We start from the raw sequence: 17,255 nt of genomic DNA, 5'->3' as shown, positions 1-17,255 counted from the left end.
TGACATAAGCTATTGCTTACAGTCTCGGCCTGTGACAACATTCCTCAGAGAGACTGACAGCGAACTCATCCACGAATTCGACAGTGGCTTGAAGTCAGCGAAAGAACTTCTCACCAAAGGTAACGTGAGGTAAGTGTCTTGAACATTCAGAATTATGCGCACCTCCTGGGAATCTTTCGAGAGCGTCTTTAGATAAATTGGGATGTCTCCATTAAATATTTATACGCTGCTTTTACAAACAGATGTCAGCACTCATTTTTGCGATCGCTCGATGCTTGCTTCTCTGCAATCAGTTGTGGTCGCTTGCCTATTGCAACGTGTACGTCCAAACACTCTTTTGCATGTGTGTTGCATCGTGTAGTATATATGCGCGGATCCAGCAGAGTTGACCCTATTTCCCGCGCTCGCTGTCTTTCATCCTTCTCTTTGCTGCGATCGTTCTTTGGATCACGCACTGGACGACGCGACACCCACGGGTGGGTGCATAACAACTGAGCTCTAAAACTATAGCTAGACTGGCGCTCTGCATTTAATAATGCATTTTCTAACTGTAAACGTCATCATCATATTAATAATCATCATCATCATCCTCAGCCTCTTTTAGTCCACTGCAGGACGAAATCCTCTCCCACTGACCTCCTGTTTCCCTAGCCTGTGCGAGCTGCTTCCATTTTATCTCCGCCATCTTCTTAACTTCGTCACTCCATCCAACCCTCTCCCTTTCTCGAGTGCGTTTCACATCCCTTGGTAACCATTCTGTTTCTCTTGCTGTGGCTCTTACTTCGATTTAGGCGCGTGTTAAATAACACCAGATGGTGAAAATTTCCGCAGCCCTCCACTACGGCGTCCGTCATAATCGTATCGTGGTTTTGGGAAGTAAAGCCCCGACAATTATTATCATTAAAACAGAAAGTACAGCACACAAATTAATGTCAGCTTTACACAATAGTGACCAACGATGAGAATTGTAACACCTCCAAATGCTACTATCGACAGCATCTGTACCATATGAATTAAAGTCTACAACACTGCAACTTTTTCAACATCACGTGCAACTATTTCAAATCGTGTCAAAGCATAAATGGCGTTTATCATTGCAAAAAGAAGGTAATATTGTTTGAGTTGTTACAAACAACAATAAAAAGCAAGTCCTGTCCACTTGTCCCGTCCTTCGTGCCAGTGTGCTTACTGTCATGTCGTTCTTAAGCCTCAGCTGCCATTGTTTTTAATGGGAGGCATTGAGTCATAGAGTTTCTTACAATAATACCTAGAGGGGAATCTGGCGCTAGTGTCTACGCGGGCTCCTTGAGACGCGCTTCAACCACCATGGGAATGATGGGAAGTACAGGCTTCGGATTTGCTTCGGATGGATTAGGTTCTTGAGATTCGCGACGCTTGTTTGCCGAGTGTAAAACAAAGTGATATGAAGTTAATTCCAATTAAAACTTGCTTAATTCTTTTGTATGTAAAACTTATTGCAAAAAGTTTGCTTGACCGTGAGATGGAACTGAAACCTGAACAAATTCAACTACCAGGGTATGCATTACTCTGCAACTGTGTTCCAGATTTGGCATCACCAAATAATGAATTATTTTTGTACAACACTTGAAAAGAAACACGCTTGTTTTTCCCTCGAAAGTACGCATTATCTATTTATGGAAATAACAGTACTGTATTGAGTGAGAAACACTTAACGTATCGTCTGCTGCGATGCCAGGTGCGTCTGTTCAAGCGGTCTGCCTCCAACGCATCTTTCGTTTTGTTGTGAAGTCGAGCCAGAGGAGCGCGACGGTGCGTCTACTTAGCTTCGCCGTCGTTTTGCAGCTGATTTGAACGAGTTTAGGTAAGACGCGCTTATCAAACAAACGTGAACTCGATGCAGTTTGCTGCGCTGACATGGAACGCTACATCTGTGCGCAGCGGTGAGTGCATGACGCTTTGCTAAAACTGTCAAACACAACCTGTAAAGCTGCAGCGTCGCAGCAAACCAAGAGGTCTAGCGGTCTTCAGCCTCTTTGAACAACAAAGGCGCTGCTTGAATGCTTTGAAACGCACCCCACTACCCACGCCTCGCGAAGAACGAAACTGAAACTGTAGAAAAAGATCCGTAGATAGTTCGCTAGCTAACGCTATCCAATCCGAAGCCTGTACTTCCCATCATTCCCATGGTGGTTGAACGATCGCAGCGCCAGTTTCCTCTCTAGGGTATTGTATGAAACTCTATGCATTGAGTATTTTGACACTTTATTCTTTTTCCAGTGAAGTGCTTCCAGGGGCAATGCCACCCCTAACTTCATCTTTCATGCTTGCTGCTTTTGACATTTACTGCAAGGTACGTCTTAATTCTTACTCTTTCCCATTATACCCTGCTATAGTTAGAAAGAGCCCAGCAACAGCTCCTAATGGTGTCATAGAATGACATTACTCATTGCACTACGTTGCCCCACGAATATCCTGCCGCAAGTATACCAATTCGTCAAGTATACCTTATCGTCGATGGAACTTATCGCACGAAGATCACGTTCACACTAGAGAATGCGTCGATTGCGACGAACGGAACTTTCCTGCCGACGAACTTTCGCGTCCGTGACACTGCTCGTCCAACGAGCCGCAGCAAGTGAAACACTGCTGTTGGTATAAATGCCTACTTACAAAGAAGTCCGGGATATGAAGGATGAGTCCGTCAATATACAGTGTACGGTTTTCTGCAGAGTCCCCACCCCCCTCTTTTTCTAGCACGAAAGTGTTTTATGCCGGGGTCCACCAAGACCTCAGTGACGTATTTCCGTCACGGAAATGACGTCGAAAACATTTACATGATCAGATGGCAAAGAAAAAAAGTTCCGTCAACGAGCTTCGAACCCACGACCGCTCGGTCCACAACAGATGCTGGGTACGCTATCCACTGCGCCCCGGTCACAGACTCTAGAGGCTTTACAAACGCACCTTTTATATCTACCACTCTACCGGTCGGCGGGGTGGTGTTGCCCTCTGGGAGCGGTAAATTAAAGTAATTCGTGATTACTGTGGCCTCCGCGATTAACACCTGCAACGCGTTACACGTCCGTGCCATTCGGCGCGTTTTCAATAGAAGTTAAATTTTGTCAATGCCTTAACACACCCCGAGGTGGCGATCTTAGCCCAAGCGTCGTAAAAGCGTCGGCCTCGCTCATGGCACCACGCTAATCCAAACCAAAAATAGCTTTGCGACGCACGCCTGCCTCACCTGGCTGTGACACCGCGTTCCCCGCTCACGCGCTCGCACCGAGAAAAATCGCGGCCGGGCTACGGTGGCAGCACGACGCGCTTTGCGTTTCCCTCTAGTCCGGCCGTAACGTTCAATCACATTTTAACACGCCGCGGGATGGCGACCAGGTTCTGAGTCCAATACGCGACGCTCTTCTGGCTATCACACCTCGTTCTCTGATAACGCTTTCACCGTTAACTACTACAGCTACCACAAGCTTTTCTGTAATCGTTTAACATGGACCTTTGTCGTCGGGATGGAGGTGTACCACCAATCATCAAAGTGGGTGCATCCGCGTTAAATGGTGCTATAGCTGCCAGACATCAATATACATTGTGCAAACTCTCTTATATCAATGTACAGTAAACATTCAGATACTTCTGTAAGGGCAAGCTTTACTTTCGTGTTATTCCGATTCCTATGACGGAGGGATCAACCATGTTTTTTTCCTTGTGGCTGGTCGCCGTTGGGCCGCAAGAAAGTTTGTCTGCTGTGAGAGAGTTCGCAAGACAGTAAGGCCGCAGAGAAAGCTGTCAGAACGGCGAAGCACTGTCGTGCCAGCTCCCGCTGCCGCTCGTAATGAGCGGCATCTTCCTCGAGCGAACGAGAAGTCTTGCCTATCTTCGGAGAGGGCGCGACGCACACAAACCCCCGCTAATAAACGCCTAGCTGGTCGCCTCGTCTCCAACGCGCCTCTGCTCCTCGCGCCCAGCATGGCTTCGCATTGGTTACCACCTCTCCGGCGCTCCTCTCCCGCCATCCGCGACCTAAAGCTGCCTAAAGCCCCCTAATATAGAAAGTAACGACACTCTCTTCTACTCCTGCGCTTTCCTCCTCTATATCCTCTCCCAATAGGCTGTGCCTCCTCTATATCCTCTCCCAACCGGCCGAGCTTCGTCACCTGCGTGCAGTGCGTGTGGGGCAGACGAAACAATTGATCACCTGTTGTGTGTGTGCCCAGCGCTTCAAGCACAACGAGCTGCCTTGCTCGCCGCACTCCGTCGCCAGGGTATTCCCGCGGCTACACAAAGGGACCTCCTTTTCCCTGCAAAGCACCACACCCAGGTTTTCAAGGCGGTTCTTCGCTTCCTTGAGGACACTGGACTGGCCAACCGGCTATAGTAGCCGCCCGCCGCGTCCTCGGTCATGGACAGCATTCCTCCTCTCCTTCTCCTCCCTCTTCTCATCTTTATCTCCCTTTCCCCCTCTTTTCACTCTCACTGTCCCTTTAATCCCCAATCCCCCGTGAGTGTATCGGTTGAGGTGTCCTCACTTGAGAGACAGTTATCGTGCACTCCACACCCAATTTCCATTTTCATTTCCTTCTTCCTTTTAAGAATCACCTCCCCCCCCCTTTCCCCCTTTCCCCTACAGGCGCTGAGCCGTGCTCCCAATTAGGGTTGCAGAAGTTGCGCCTTTTCCTTTCCTCAACCTCTCCTCCTCCTCCAACCGGCCGCCGTGCGGGCGCCAGCCCTATGCGGTGGCTGGTAGGTGATAGCGTCCCTGCTAGCTGGTAGCGCTGGAGAAAAATGAAAACACAAGAAAAAAGGGAACCATGTGTGGATGAGAAGCAGCGAGAAGATGGTTAGCTTGGGCCTCTCTGCAGTCCATGCCATTGGTGTCGTCGTGGGATTCTTCAGCGAGGGAAGGAGAGCACGAGCGCCCCGCGTCTAGAGCCACAGAAGCAGAGGCGGCCATCGGCCGCTCGTGCCACGTCAAGACGCCGGAGGCGTCGCTGCTGCCTACTCGCCGCTAGAGTCACTAGAAAAATTTCAGAGTATCGTATCTGTTTTCCGCGCGCCGCCGCCAACGCGATTGGCTTACTCGCATCACGTGACCTCTCGCCGCCATATCCCTTCCAAGCGCTTTGGGTGCATGCGTGTTCAATGCGGATCATGGCCGGATTTTTCGCAGTTGCACGGTCCCCGGAAGTACTTCGTCGCGTTTTTAAACGCGTCATGCAGACAGGGGCGTAAGCAGACATTTTTTTCGGGGGGAGGGGGGGGGGCACCTCCTTGATCTGAAGTGGGGGCCTGGCAGGCAGACGTGGTCATGTGTCATTTCGTGCTATGTATGCCACGGGAAAAAATTTTCGGTGGGGGGGGGGGGGGGCACGGGCCCGGTTTCTCACTCCCTGGCTACGCCACTGCATGCAGATGCCAGAAGAGAGTAGCTCACCAGCAATCGAACTCAATCGAACGTTACTGGTGAGCTACTCTGGGAATCTCGTTTATTTTTGCAAGCCGTGTGGGAAAAATTAATATGAAAGAGCGCCGTTCTACGTGGCTATATAGCTGGCCTGAACGAATTCGCCCCTCTCGAATAACACTCCTTCCTGCAGTGAACTACACTGACTTTGCTAGAAAAGATCTTATGCGACAGGATACTTCACCTTTTCGGTTCGCTATGGTCAGCGATATTGAAAACTACGTACCTTTCTATTTGCTCGGCTGTTTATATCGATCTGTTGAACAGATTACGCATGTTATCCGAGTTATGAGCGTGTCACCCACGAGAAAGAAATCGAAGATTTATTAAAATAACAACTGTTTACTGGTATACCTTGAAGGCAATTGTGGCATGATCTTTGGCCATTGCACAAAACAGAAGCGTGGAGCTCTGTTGATAAACTTCGTATAAGGCAATGTATCAAGCGCATTTTTAAATGTGTTGCACAAAAATGCTGCTAATGCTGCATTGCGCCGAGCGTACCCTTAAAATACTGTTTAGTAGGTGAGAAATGGTCACAAAAAAAAATGTCGTCCACATCTTCCCACGGGGGGAACTCGAGTAAATGCGTCGCAGAGTGGTGGGGGTATCGCGTGAATGTTGCGTAATTGGGTATGGTTTGGGAAATCTTAAATGTTACACGATGCGCACACCAAGTGCGACTTGAACGGCTCCAGCGTGCACGAAGTCTCGGGTCCGCAGCTCGCTTCAAACGCTTGCGTTCAGCGTCGTATGCACGTCTCTTCGCAGCCTTGTTTTCTGCGTTGCTTGCTGTTGTTGAAGCCGACGACGGTGAGGGTGGGGTAACGTTGCCTTCAACGAACGGTGGGACGCTGATTGAAGGTATTGTTGCTTCCATCGCATCTACTCGAGTTAAGCAAAGGGTCAAGTCAAGCGAAAGCCAAGTAAAGACGCCCTTGACTGAATTCCGAACGCGCGCTCCGCCGCTTATATACACACCGCCCGCGTTCGAGGAAGGAGGAGAGGAGGGAGGGAGGGCGAGGAGAGGCTTGCTGCCGGCACGAGACGAGCCGAGCATGCGCAGTGGGGGTGTGGACGGCGCCGCCGACGCCGCAGGTGCGACTAAGAAATGCGCCGCATTTAAAAAACAGATCCTACACATTGAGGGAGTTGATTTTATGCGAGCCCTAGGTCTATATACATACTGTGTTGCGGTAGCATGTGCTTTAAAAATTCCGGGATATGCTATTTTTGATTAAAAGAACAGAAAGCACCGTGCCGAGGAAGTTTTAATCAGAGTGCATTATGAAAAAAAAAGTGCAGCAGCGCAGAAACCAAACCCCAGCTGTTCACGCGCTGGCAACGAAAAAAAAACTGTCGGAACACAGCAAAATATTTGCAAATTCATTGCAACGTTGGGAATATTAAGGAGACAAGAAATAGGAAATGAAACAATTAAGTAGTGATGTCAATCATTTTGGTGGCCTATTTTCTACGTATCGCAAGGTAAGATGCACCTTACCTACCGCACGCCGATTCGCCCGTGCGTTCGGCTGCTGGCGTTCCGAATCAAGACATAAATACGTCACGCACAACTTCGAATTACCGTACACACACAACTTCTATTACACATATCAACCAGTTGAACAGCAAGCATGGTGCGCAAGCAAGCTATGCGTCAGCGATCAGTCGAAGGAGGCCATGATGAATGTTATCGATGTTCGATAACGTTCTCGAGTGCAGTGAACCTGAACACCGACTGCAAAGCTAGCGCAAACAGTCAAGATTAACCAAATGTTGAAGTAAATGGCATCTCGCACGATGTCACTGCGCTAATGCAACTATGTTTACAGCTCCGGACCTAGCGAATACACCCGGGCGTGACACGAAAAGAGACCGATGAAGCCATGAAGAGAGTTCGCGAGCACATGGCAACATTTGCCGTACGTTTCATTAGTTACACCGCTAACCGCGCACTCGATGACTCGAAATCACTTCTAATATCCTCTTCAAGAAACACACACACATAATGCCGTTCCGCCGAGCATAACCCGGCACCGAGGCTAAAAGATCGGTCACTTCTCAACACACGCTAGCAACGCGCCGTGAGATCTGGAAGGGAAATGGCCGCCACCGCCCAATGTTGCCCGCGTGCAGCCTACCTTCGCGGTACTCTGATTTTCCAGTGACTCTACTCGTCGCAGGAGAAAATGAGGCGCCCGAGAGGGGGAGTGGAGAGTTAGAGAGGGGGATGGGAGAGGAGAGGGAGAGGGGGCGTGGATAGGGGGAGGGGGAGAGGAGAGGGTTCGCGCATGCGCAGTAAGGCTGGTCACGCCGCACGACATCACCACCACTACCGGATTGAACTCCGCCATAAGGTGCTTCGCAACTAAAAAAATTGTTCGCGCGCGTTTCGCGGGCGACGGCCCGAGCGGCGCTCCCGAAAGCGCAGAGACGAGAGGCTGGCGAGGAGGGCGCGCGGCGCGGCGGCTCGGTTAAAAGGAAGACAGTACTTTCCAAAAAATATTCAGGGACTTTACCGCGACCGGGGCAGTTACGGCATCTATGGGTGTCTCTAGGAACCGGAGCGTGACATGCCGACGCTCATCTCTCACAAGGCCCAGCCCTAGAACAGTTCCGCTATTGAAAATCGACTTTGAAGCGACCACCGGAAACAAGGGTCTTCCGAAGGAGCTCCATATCGCAAGACGTATCTGTCACAGAAATATGGCAAGTTCCACTACTCCCCATTGGTCCACTAAAAATGAAAAAAGGAACACACGGGCGACAAACACCAATTGAGATCGCGCACAAAAAGTCCAGTGCGCGTGGAAAGCCAGAAAAGACGATGCAGGTCGCAGTAAAAAGACGCATGTTGCCTAAATGTAAAACCTTAAAGGAACATAAGCAAAATTCAAAAGCGACTTTTCTGTCGCAATGCCCAAAATGTCCATAGACTGTCACGCCACCTAGCGGTTGTCGGGAGAAGCCCCTGGAGGATGGTTAGCAGACGACAAACTGGTAGCTCTGGCAGGCGCTCCTTTGTTTCGCTGTGCTACCCTGATTGTTAACGGGTTGACCGAAACGAAACACTACGACTTGGCACGTTTCGTGCATAAGTGAATAAACCGGGCCCTCCGTCACAAGATAAATATGATTTTTTCTAGCGGGACGCGAAGTTCTCGTGAAAACACGTATTGAAGCATCCTGGGCAAGTCGTGCTGCCAATGATAGCACCAGCGTACACATTTCAGCTTCTTGAGGTTTTCTGTAGCAATGTATGCTAGTGAAATGTTATTGTCTGACCTTTCCAGAAGAAACTCACGCTGTTTCACTTGTATGTAGCATCTGTCGGTGATTTTGCAGTGCATGAATCCCATAACATTGTACGCAGAGAGTCACGCAAGCTCGCGATGTCCTCTTTTATAAGTGCGCGTTATCAATTAGGTAAAAATTAACAACAAAGCGATTTATCATTTGTCAAGAAAGCGCTGTTATGCATCGCGTGAGCGACCATTCACTCATTCGAGGCTGCGTTCGCTCCACGGCTATCGTGGAGCGAACGCTTTCAACGTCGTCCTTCCACTGTGTGTTACTTTCATAGCCAGCGCTGTGCCGCTTGTTTTTGTTCATTTGTTGATAGGTGGCAGCACACTGCAGGCGATTTTCTTGTTGACCGCTTTGATAGCTCAATGCTCTCCTAGCCCAGACGTTTCTCTCTTTCTAAACATGGTGACGCGGAGAAGTCGAAGGCTCTCAGTGGAGGAAATTCTTCAGATTGCTTTTATCAGTTGTGCTTAAAGCAACCATCTTGACAACGAGGATTTTTCGCTGGACATAGCTTTCACAGCCTTCTAAGGCTTTGAAAGCACCGACAGTGAAAGTGACGATGAAGATAAACTGCTAACTCGCGAGCAGCGAGTTGCGCTTCACGTCTCCTTGTGCATCAAGTCTTTTTTACGCTCGTAAGTCACGTTGATTGTATTTAATGTACAATAGTGTTGAGTGAGACCAAAATAAAAGCATAATTTTTCTGGTGCATTGCATGTAGCGCAACTTATTGCGGATTTTATGGAGCGCCGCATGCCGCCAACTCGCTCGAGCTCGACCAGCGGAAGCGAAAGAATTAAAGTGACGAAACGTGCAGACGCGGCCACAATCCAAGCCACTGTGTTAACTTCACCTGTACTTCACGTCTACCGTCCCAACGGCAGTGTTGTTCGACAAATTTTCACAACGTTGACTCTTCGACGTTGCGAAAAGCATGCGTGTGCATTCACATAATTAGAAATCATCGTCACGTTGAACATGCAGTCCCGTGCAGCAACGAATGCGATTCTTGCTAGCGGCCTATTACAGCGCAAAATCCATCCGGCTGGGTCGTTACGTACCTCAGAGTGCCGTTCAGTTCATGCGTCAATTCTAGTTCACGCAGTTTTCTGTAGCACCGTACGCACAGCATTTGGCAAAACATCGTTGATGCACTTTAACGGAGCTGAAACATAACCTGTCACAACGGGGCAAATAATGAGGCGGCGAGCATTTAGCACTTTGCATGATTTGGGCACGTATTTTTTGTCTCATATTCATTTCAGTGCAACTCATCACTTCATCCGGTAAAAGCGGGTCGGGACGTGCGTCCGCGCGTCCTGTTTCTCCCTAGGCTAGCAAACGGGCTGACCCTCCTCCGGGCGCCATCTTGAATCGCACAGCGCGCCACCTATAGATCGTGGGCATTGCGAATAGTTGCAGGTTGTGTGATCGGCTACGGTTCTAAATTCTGCGTCACCTCTGTGACGTGTGCTAAACGGCTTCGCTGGTCATCCAACTGCACAGAGTGGAATGGCTCCTCAATTTTAACGCGACAGCGTTGAACGGATTGTTTGGCATGAATTCCGGTGTCCGCGTCGGTGTTGGCATCATTGGTAATGAGCGAAAATTCAGCGTGGTAGATGCAAATAAAAGTCATAGCCAGTTCCACCCCAAGTGAAAGCTGTACGAAGCATTCGACCACGTGTACTGCCGACTCAACGGCGACAGGATAGCGACTATGATGGCGGCTGTGTGGTAACGAACCTGTTGCTTGCCGCAGCGCTATCGATAACCGCTGCGTCTGCCTATCGCTGTCGTGAACAGCCCCAATAGAAGGATATCGTTTGTACACGGAACGTTATGAAGCATTGCAGTAGACCTTATATATGGTCACTTGTGAGTCAACACGCTAAAGCACAACTGGTGTATGTAAAATGCGACACCTGCAAGTAGTGTCAACGAAAGCTGGCACAAGCGTATCGTTTGTTACCGATGGTGCGAGGCACGCTGTCTATTCAATGTAGCTGATTTTACTAAATGTCGACTTTGGTCTTTAAATCTGAGAATGTCACCTTTTGCTGGTCAACAGTGTCGGTGGACGTTGATTCTAAATGGATCAGCGAATTGCATCGACCGCTCCTGGACGTCATTTTGGAAACCGAGTTGTGTCTTCTTGTGCAAATTATACCGTAGGACATACTGGCGCCCCCTCCCCCCTCCCCCGCCCGCCGCCAAAAAAAATTACACTGACGTCTCGGAGTCGCTCAGCTGGCACAACAGCAGCATCCGGAAACGCTAGACAGACGCTAGACATCGTCTTTTGGTCTGAGAAGAGCTGGCCCTGCGCAGGCGGAAATGAGACCCGCGCGCTCGTCGTGGCGGCTGCTGCGACGTACACACTTTTCTCATGAGCGCTTGCGCGCCCGTTGGTGGCGCTCGTGTACTTGAAAAAGGTGTATTAAAGCACGAAAGCGAGAATGTCACGTGGTATTTTCTGTAGTTTGCGGGCACGTGCACTAAGCGTAAAAACACTCGTACTTTATAGATAGAAAGTTAGAAAATGCCTAATCGGACGTTTTGCATGCTAATCTAGAACTTTCTGATGACAATTTCTTGCCTAGCTTAGTTGCTTTAGAAATTATTTAAATCTTGCCTGATGAAGTAATTAAGCAGAGCAGAAAAAGCAGTGCGAGACACTCCATGCAATAGTCAGCAACATGCACTTGGTCGCGTCGTCATAAAGTGCGATGGCATATTTTCAAACTCTGGCTAGCTTTCGCTGGGTACCCTGTATAAGCGAACCGGCGTTCTTGGATGTCAATGTTTCTTGACTAAAGATGAAATCTTTCGTTTGACGCCCAACCGGGATGCGAGCCCATTATGTTGTTGTTAATAATGTTATCACTGACCGTACATGCTTTCATTATTATCACTCCGAATCTCAAAATCTGACCCTCACTATGGAAAAAAAAACATTGCTGATCTCTCCGTCATAGGAATCGGTATAACACGAAAGTAAAACGTGTCGTCACAGAAGAAGTTTATTGTTTATAGTGCATTGGTACATGAGAGCTTGCACAATGTCTATTGTTATTTGGCAGCTACAGCACCGCTTGATGTGAACGCGCCCAAGTTGACGCGTAGTGGCACATCTCTGTACCGACGACTAAAGCCCATGATCATGATTTAACCCTTGAGGTAGCTGAAGCTGTTAACATATATTTGGGCACAGCATATGGGGAATCCCACACAAAGATTGCATCAACAAACATAATAAACACTGGTACTCTATATGAACTGCGTCGAAGCGTCATCGAGGAGAGAAACGGGAAGGTGTGCACTACCCAGTAATTGGGTCATCTACGCCTGTGTTCACGCATGCACTAGCACACTGCGCTTTAGCAACACGGGAGGCAGAGGCTCGTAGCTTGAGCCGAGAACGCGTGAAGGCGTTGCGCTCCCCGCTGGCTTCTGTCTCGCTCCACCAAGGCACGACATTCGCCCGTCGACACCTTTGCATTTCTGTGTTTTATTAGTTGGTGCTATCGCACTCAAAACAGTACGCGGCGGAACAACATCGTTGGTGCATGTGCAAGCTACACTACTGCGACAACGAGCCGTCACACGCTAACACGAAACAAAATGCAAAGAACGCAACTGCGTCCAAGGTGCCTGTTCGATGCTAGCGCGGCCAGCGTTCCTCGATGGCATCGAGGCACCCTAACAGCGTCGTCACCGAATCGCTCCCTATCGGCGCTCGTTAATGTCATGACGCAGTACCAGGCCCGTAGCCAGGGGGGGGGGGAATGCTAGGGGCCCAGGCTCCACCCCCCCCCCCAAGTTTCTATAGAGGGGAGTGTTTTATCGAAGCTAAATAATAAAATAAGGCTTTTTTCTCAAATAGTCAAGGCTTTCAGCAAGTGGGCGCCTCCCGAAAACAATTCCTGGCTACGGGTCTCCGCAGTACTGCACTTCTCCGCCCCCAGACGGTGGCACTGCCCCGCCCCACCTAAAGGCATCGCTAACTAAGAGCACCGTGCGAGAGAGAATGTGTGAGAGATATAAGCCACGTTCGTGCAGCCTCCTGTGTATGCCTCGGGATCGCCGGGCACCTGTAGCCGCGGACTGAAAGGTGGTGGATTCGATTCCCGGCGATGGAACTTTTTATTCTAGTTTTCTTTGTCATCCGTTGGTGTCTATTTTGCCAATGTCATATTCGTGACGGAAATACGTCAGTGAAGTCTTGGAATATTCCAGATTAAAACGCATTTGTGTTAAAAAAAAAAGTAAACCTCGATCCGCAGCTACTTAGTAAGTAGTGCGGTATTAGGAAATGGCTCAAACAAAACGGCCGACGAGACTTGTTGATTGGCTTGCGCAGGTGATGGGTGCCAAAAAGAGGCGACACTCGGGCTTATGAATGATTGAATGCAAATCATTATTAAATTGCACTTCATTAGGTACAATGCATCTTTTTTGGTCCAACTGTTTCCGGGTCTCGCAGCGCATAAAATTTTGGCCATTGCGTTTTCACGCTCGCATATGCTTGGAATGTAGCGTTAGTGCCGCTGATTTGTCGCGTAACGCTCTAATTTAGTGCGGTGACGTGTATTTCATGAAACGATAGACTTGCGGCAGAGCTGTCTTGTCTTCATACATGTACTTACCATGTATTTTTAAAGATGCTTAACAATTTCTTAGGAGAAAGTACGCCGACGGCGTCCTTTGAGCACTTCTCGGGCGATCTCAAATGCACCTGAGTCTGTATACTGACTTGCTGAACCATTTTTCTATAAAGAAAGGCTAAGCTTTAGGTTTCCTTCCAGGAAGATGAGATGCGGTTTTCACATGCTTTCAACCCTGACCGGACGCAGTACGTTCCCGCATCTATTCCCATGCATCGCTACAACTTCTTCTTGTGGTTGTCTGATGTGAGTATATAATGGTTATATTCCAGAAGGAATCATCTCCGTAAGAATATCTAAACGTGCATTGTCATATGTCACTATATATGCTTCCTTATTTGTTCGTTCAAGATATTGCAATGTTGTCTGGGCGATAACCTTATATGGCTGATTGGTCAAAACTTCTGACCTCCGACGGCTTCATGAACACGAATTGTACCAATTCTCGTAACGTCAAATACAGATGTAAGGATGCTAAACAATAAGTAGTGAAAATTAAAGTGAATTCAAAGTGAACTTAATTTAGCTCAATCAACCGTAAAGTTATTTCGCCCGGGATTTCTTTTGCATTAGCTAAAAAGAACTGGTGAATTTTGGTGTGATGCTTTATGGAAAGTTGAGCACGTTACTCAGTTGAAACCCTGTCAGGCCTAATGGCCTTTAGCTCCGCTTCGCATTTTCGTATGTTTCTCCAGAAAGAAAACCGCTCATTCAAGAGTATTTCTGACGAAATTGCGCATGCACCCAAAATGCGTGCAAGATACTTGCTATGTAGAAAGAATTTCATCGCTTGACAATGCCGAAGGATTTTGTAGTGGAACCAGATCACCTTGTAAAAGGTGCCCCACTTCCGCCTTGGCATTTGGTGACTTGAACGATTTTGTCACAGTATTAGCGTCATTTTTGTCAGCTAAGGTGGTCACAGGAGGGTCTCGTCAATGTTCTTAAATGTGTGTGCTTAGTGTTGAGCTATTCAACGAACGTCTTGCCCTTGTCTTCCTTTGAACTGGCTTCATAAATGATTCCCATGAAAAATAACAGCACAGCCATACTGTATTTTGTTATTTGGATCAAAACGTGTTGTTGGGACACCAGAGAAGTCGATATGATCGATTGCATTGTGAAGTTTCTGGCATCCTTACAAAGAACACGATGTAATTCATTTTCACCGATAAGAAATTGTGAGTGCTCTAGATGACGCATTCAAAATTAACGACATTAAGGTGACTTGGTGCGTGGGCTTGAAGGTGGCGTTGCTTCCTGCTTTCTTTTTTCTTTTTGTACGTTTGCGGGCTTACCAATAATATTTTTGTGCTAAGGGTGGGATTCCTGATATTGTGTAAGGGTAATTTACTAATGAGAGTAAAATCATGTTTCTCGCTAGTGTCCCTCTCATGATTCAAAGCAACGTGATGTAATTGGGGAGCGATAGCCACCGTCCCACTCACGTAGGGGGCGGGTATATTTCAAGAACTCTTAGAAGGCTTCCAATCTATTAATCTGGTATAAATTACCGGTTATCGTGAGATAGTCACTGTCGCACACTTTCACGAATTATGCTCCCAGCCTCGTATGAGAACGAACAGGCTGTAATAAGTTCATCACATTTCAGGGACAGCGTAGGGCCGGATCGGACGCGGGTGTCATGGAAGGAGCATTCTTGCACAACATACTCGGACGTGACACAAGCGATGATGTGAAGGATGCCGTGAAACGAGTCAAAAAGCCGGACATGTGGAAGCTTCCTATGCATCTGTACTACTTGGCAGAGGTGAGCAGTCTATATGTCACCCTTGTAAACGGAAATGAGTGTTACAAGGAGGACGCTGTGGTTCAAGGGCGTGGTCAGGATATTATTTACGGTGATCAGGGGTGCGAAGGCGGGGGGGGGGGGGGTCTCCTGATCTCGTTATACGAGCATGTGTGTACCTATATATACGTTTACAAACTAAAAATGTCTATGAGGAATTGCTGTAGGAAAGTAGCGTGCCGTGGGATCGAAGAAAACAACATGATTTAAGATAAGAATATAAAGTATCAGATAGTTGGGGCAGCGGGGATCATCACTTTGGGTACGGATTGTGGGAGCATGCTCACGGTGATGTTTTGAGGAAGAAAAGAGCTTCATTATTTGTCCCATGCATGTGACCAGCACAAGTGATGTAGGCTTTCATCAGATACATATTCTTTTTTTTTTGTAACGTTTGCTATTTTAGTTGGTTTTATGTTCCCTTGCGTCATGTTCTCTTTATATTTTCTCGTGCATATCTGCAGCAATCTTAAGTTTCAAGTCAGCACGTCGTCCGTTGTGCTAGTTCCTCTTTGTCTGCGTAGTCTGCGCCGTTAGCCTTTGGCTTTTACCATATTCGCCTTGAGATCTTTGAGTGGCGCCCTCTCGCGTCTGACGTCAGAAGAGGGGACTCGGGTACCGCTCTTCGCGTGCGCGCTCGCTACGTGAAGGCTGCTCGACGCTACCGGCCAGTCTCTCTTGCTCGAGCTGTTGAAACATTAGTGGGAAAGTTCATAAAGCAATTTGTACTCAATGTTCAAGCAAAATGCCCAGCGCGATCGAGCAGAGTTGCCGTCAAGAGCACGTTCAGTCTCGATTGCTCCTGGTGTCGTCTCCTTGCCATCAATGTGTACATCTGCAGGCATGGCGACGATTTCTTTTCGCGACTGTTCTATGGCCGTGACGCACTCCAAAAGACTTTCCGGTCCATTTTCGATCACTGACTTAAGTGTTCGGGCTTCGGCTACCGTGTCTGCGTTAAAGCGCAATACAGTGAAACCTCGGTGATACGATCATGGTTCATACGAATTTCGGGGTGATACGAATTTTTCTTTGGTCCCGGCCAAGGCCCATTGGCCTGCAATGTAATGGAGTACGGTTGTTGCGAACAGATTTTCACCCCGCGACGTTTGATACGAACGTAAGCTACAGCGTAGGTACGAAGAGGTGCTGTCCGCGCGGTCGCGGAATACGCGCCAAGCACGTGCGGGCGCAGAAGCGCAAACGCGGGCATGCGCGCCGCGCGGCCAATTCGTCAGAATCACGGAGTAAGAAAAATACTTTTCTTACACAGTGGTCACAATAAACCTTCAGTGACGCGTCGTAGCTTCCGAGATTGTGTGCACGAATCTTGGATGCAAGCGATGTCCTCGTGCATAAGACATCCTATGAAAGGCAGACATGGGCCGAAAAAAGGATCTCTCGAAAAACACCCGAAAAACACTTCGAGGATCTCTCGAAAAACATCCCCAACACCACCGCAATAAGAAAATAATAACATAGGACCAGTGGCGTAGCCATGAATTTTGTTCGGGGAGGGGGGGGGGGGGGGGGCTCACGTTGCAGCGCGACCTCCTCATTGAATTTTTAGAACGACTAAGTATATGAATAATATTTATTTATTTATTTATTTATTTATTTATTTATTTATTTATTTATTTATTTATTTATTTATTTATTTATTTATTATATCCTCAAAGGTCCCATATGGGACTTTACATGAGGGGTGGGCGTCATAAAATGGCGGTATCGATGAAGGTGTATGTTAGGATGTGGTTGAGTCTGCTTCCTGGATGGCATTTTTGAAGCGCGCAAAATCGCGGATGACTGCTGCTTCGTTCGGAAGGTCATTCCAGTCTCGGGTGGTGCGCAAAAAGAAGGGCTGCTGAAATGAGGTGGTGTGGGCACATGGCAGAATCACAGCATTTGGATGACTTGTGCGATGACCTCGATGGACCGGCAGGATGAGGTGGTTGTCAAGCGGGGTTGAATAAAAGAATCTGTGAAAAAGGCAATACGACGACGAAGAGCG

At 48.2% G+C, this 17,255-nt stretch overlaps 1 protein-coding gene across 1 annotated transcript in view; it reads left to right on the top strand.

Moving 5' to 3' along the window:
• The window catches only part of LOC119385613 (uncharacterized phosphotransferase YvkC), a 156,698-nt gene that overhangs the window by 60,217 nt on the left and 79,226 nt on the right, over window positions 1-17,255 (top strand). Inside the window, exons 20-23 of the mRNA XM_049414037.1 lie at window positions 23-129; window positions 2,260-2,332; window positions 13,564-13,680; window positions 15,047-15,205. Of these exons, the coding sequence (XP_049269994.1) occupies window positions 23-129; window positions 2,260-2,332; window positions 13,564-13,680; window positions 15,047-15,205 (456 nt within the window). The remainder of the gene's footprint in view (window positions 1-22; window positions 130-2,259; window positions 2,333-13,563; window positions 13,681-15,046; window positions 15,206-17,255) is intronic.

This window comes from Rhipicephalus sanguineus, chromosome 3 (genome assembly GCF_013339695.2).
Source record: "Rhipicephalus sanguineus isolate Rsan-2018 chromosome 3, BIME_Rsan_1.4, whole genome shotgun sequence".
NCBI classification, from domain to species: Eukaryota; Metazoa; Arthropoda; class Arachnida; order Ixodida; family Ixodidae; genus Rhipicephalus; species Rhipicephalus sanguineus.
This window is presented reverse-complemented; position numbering and strand designations above follow the sequence as displayed.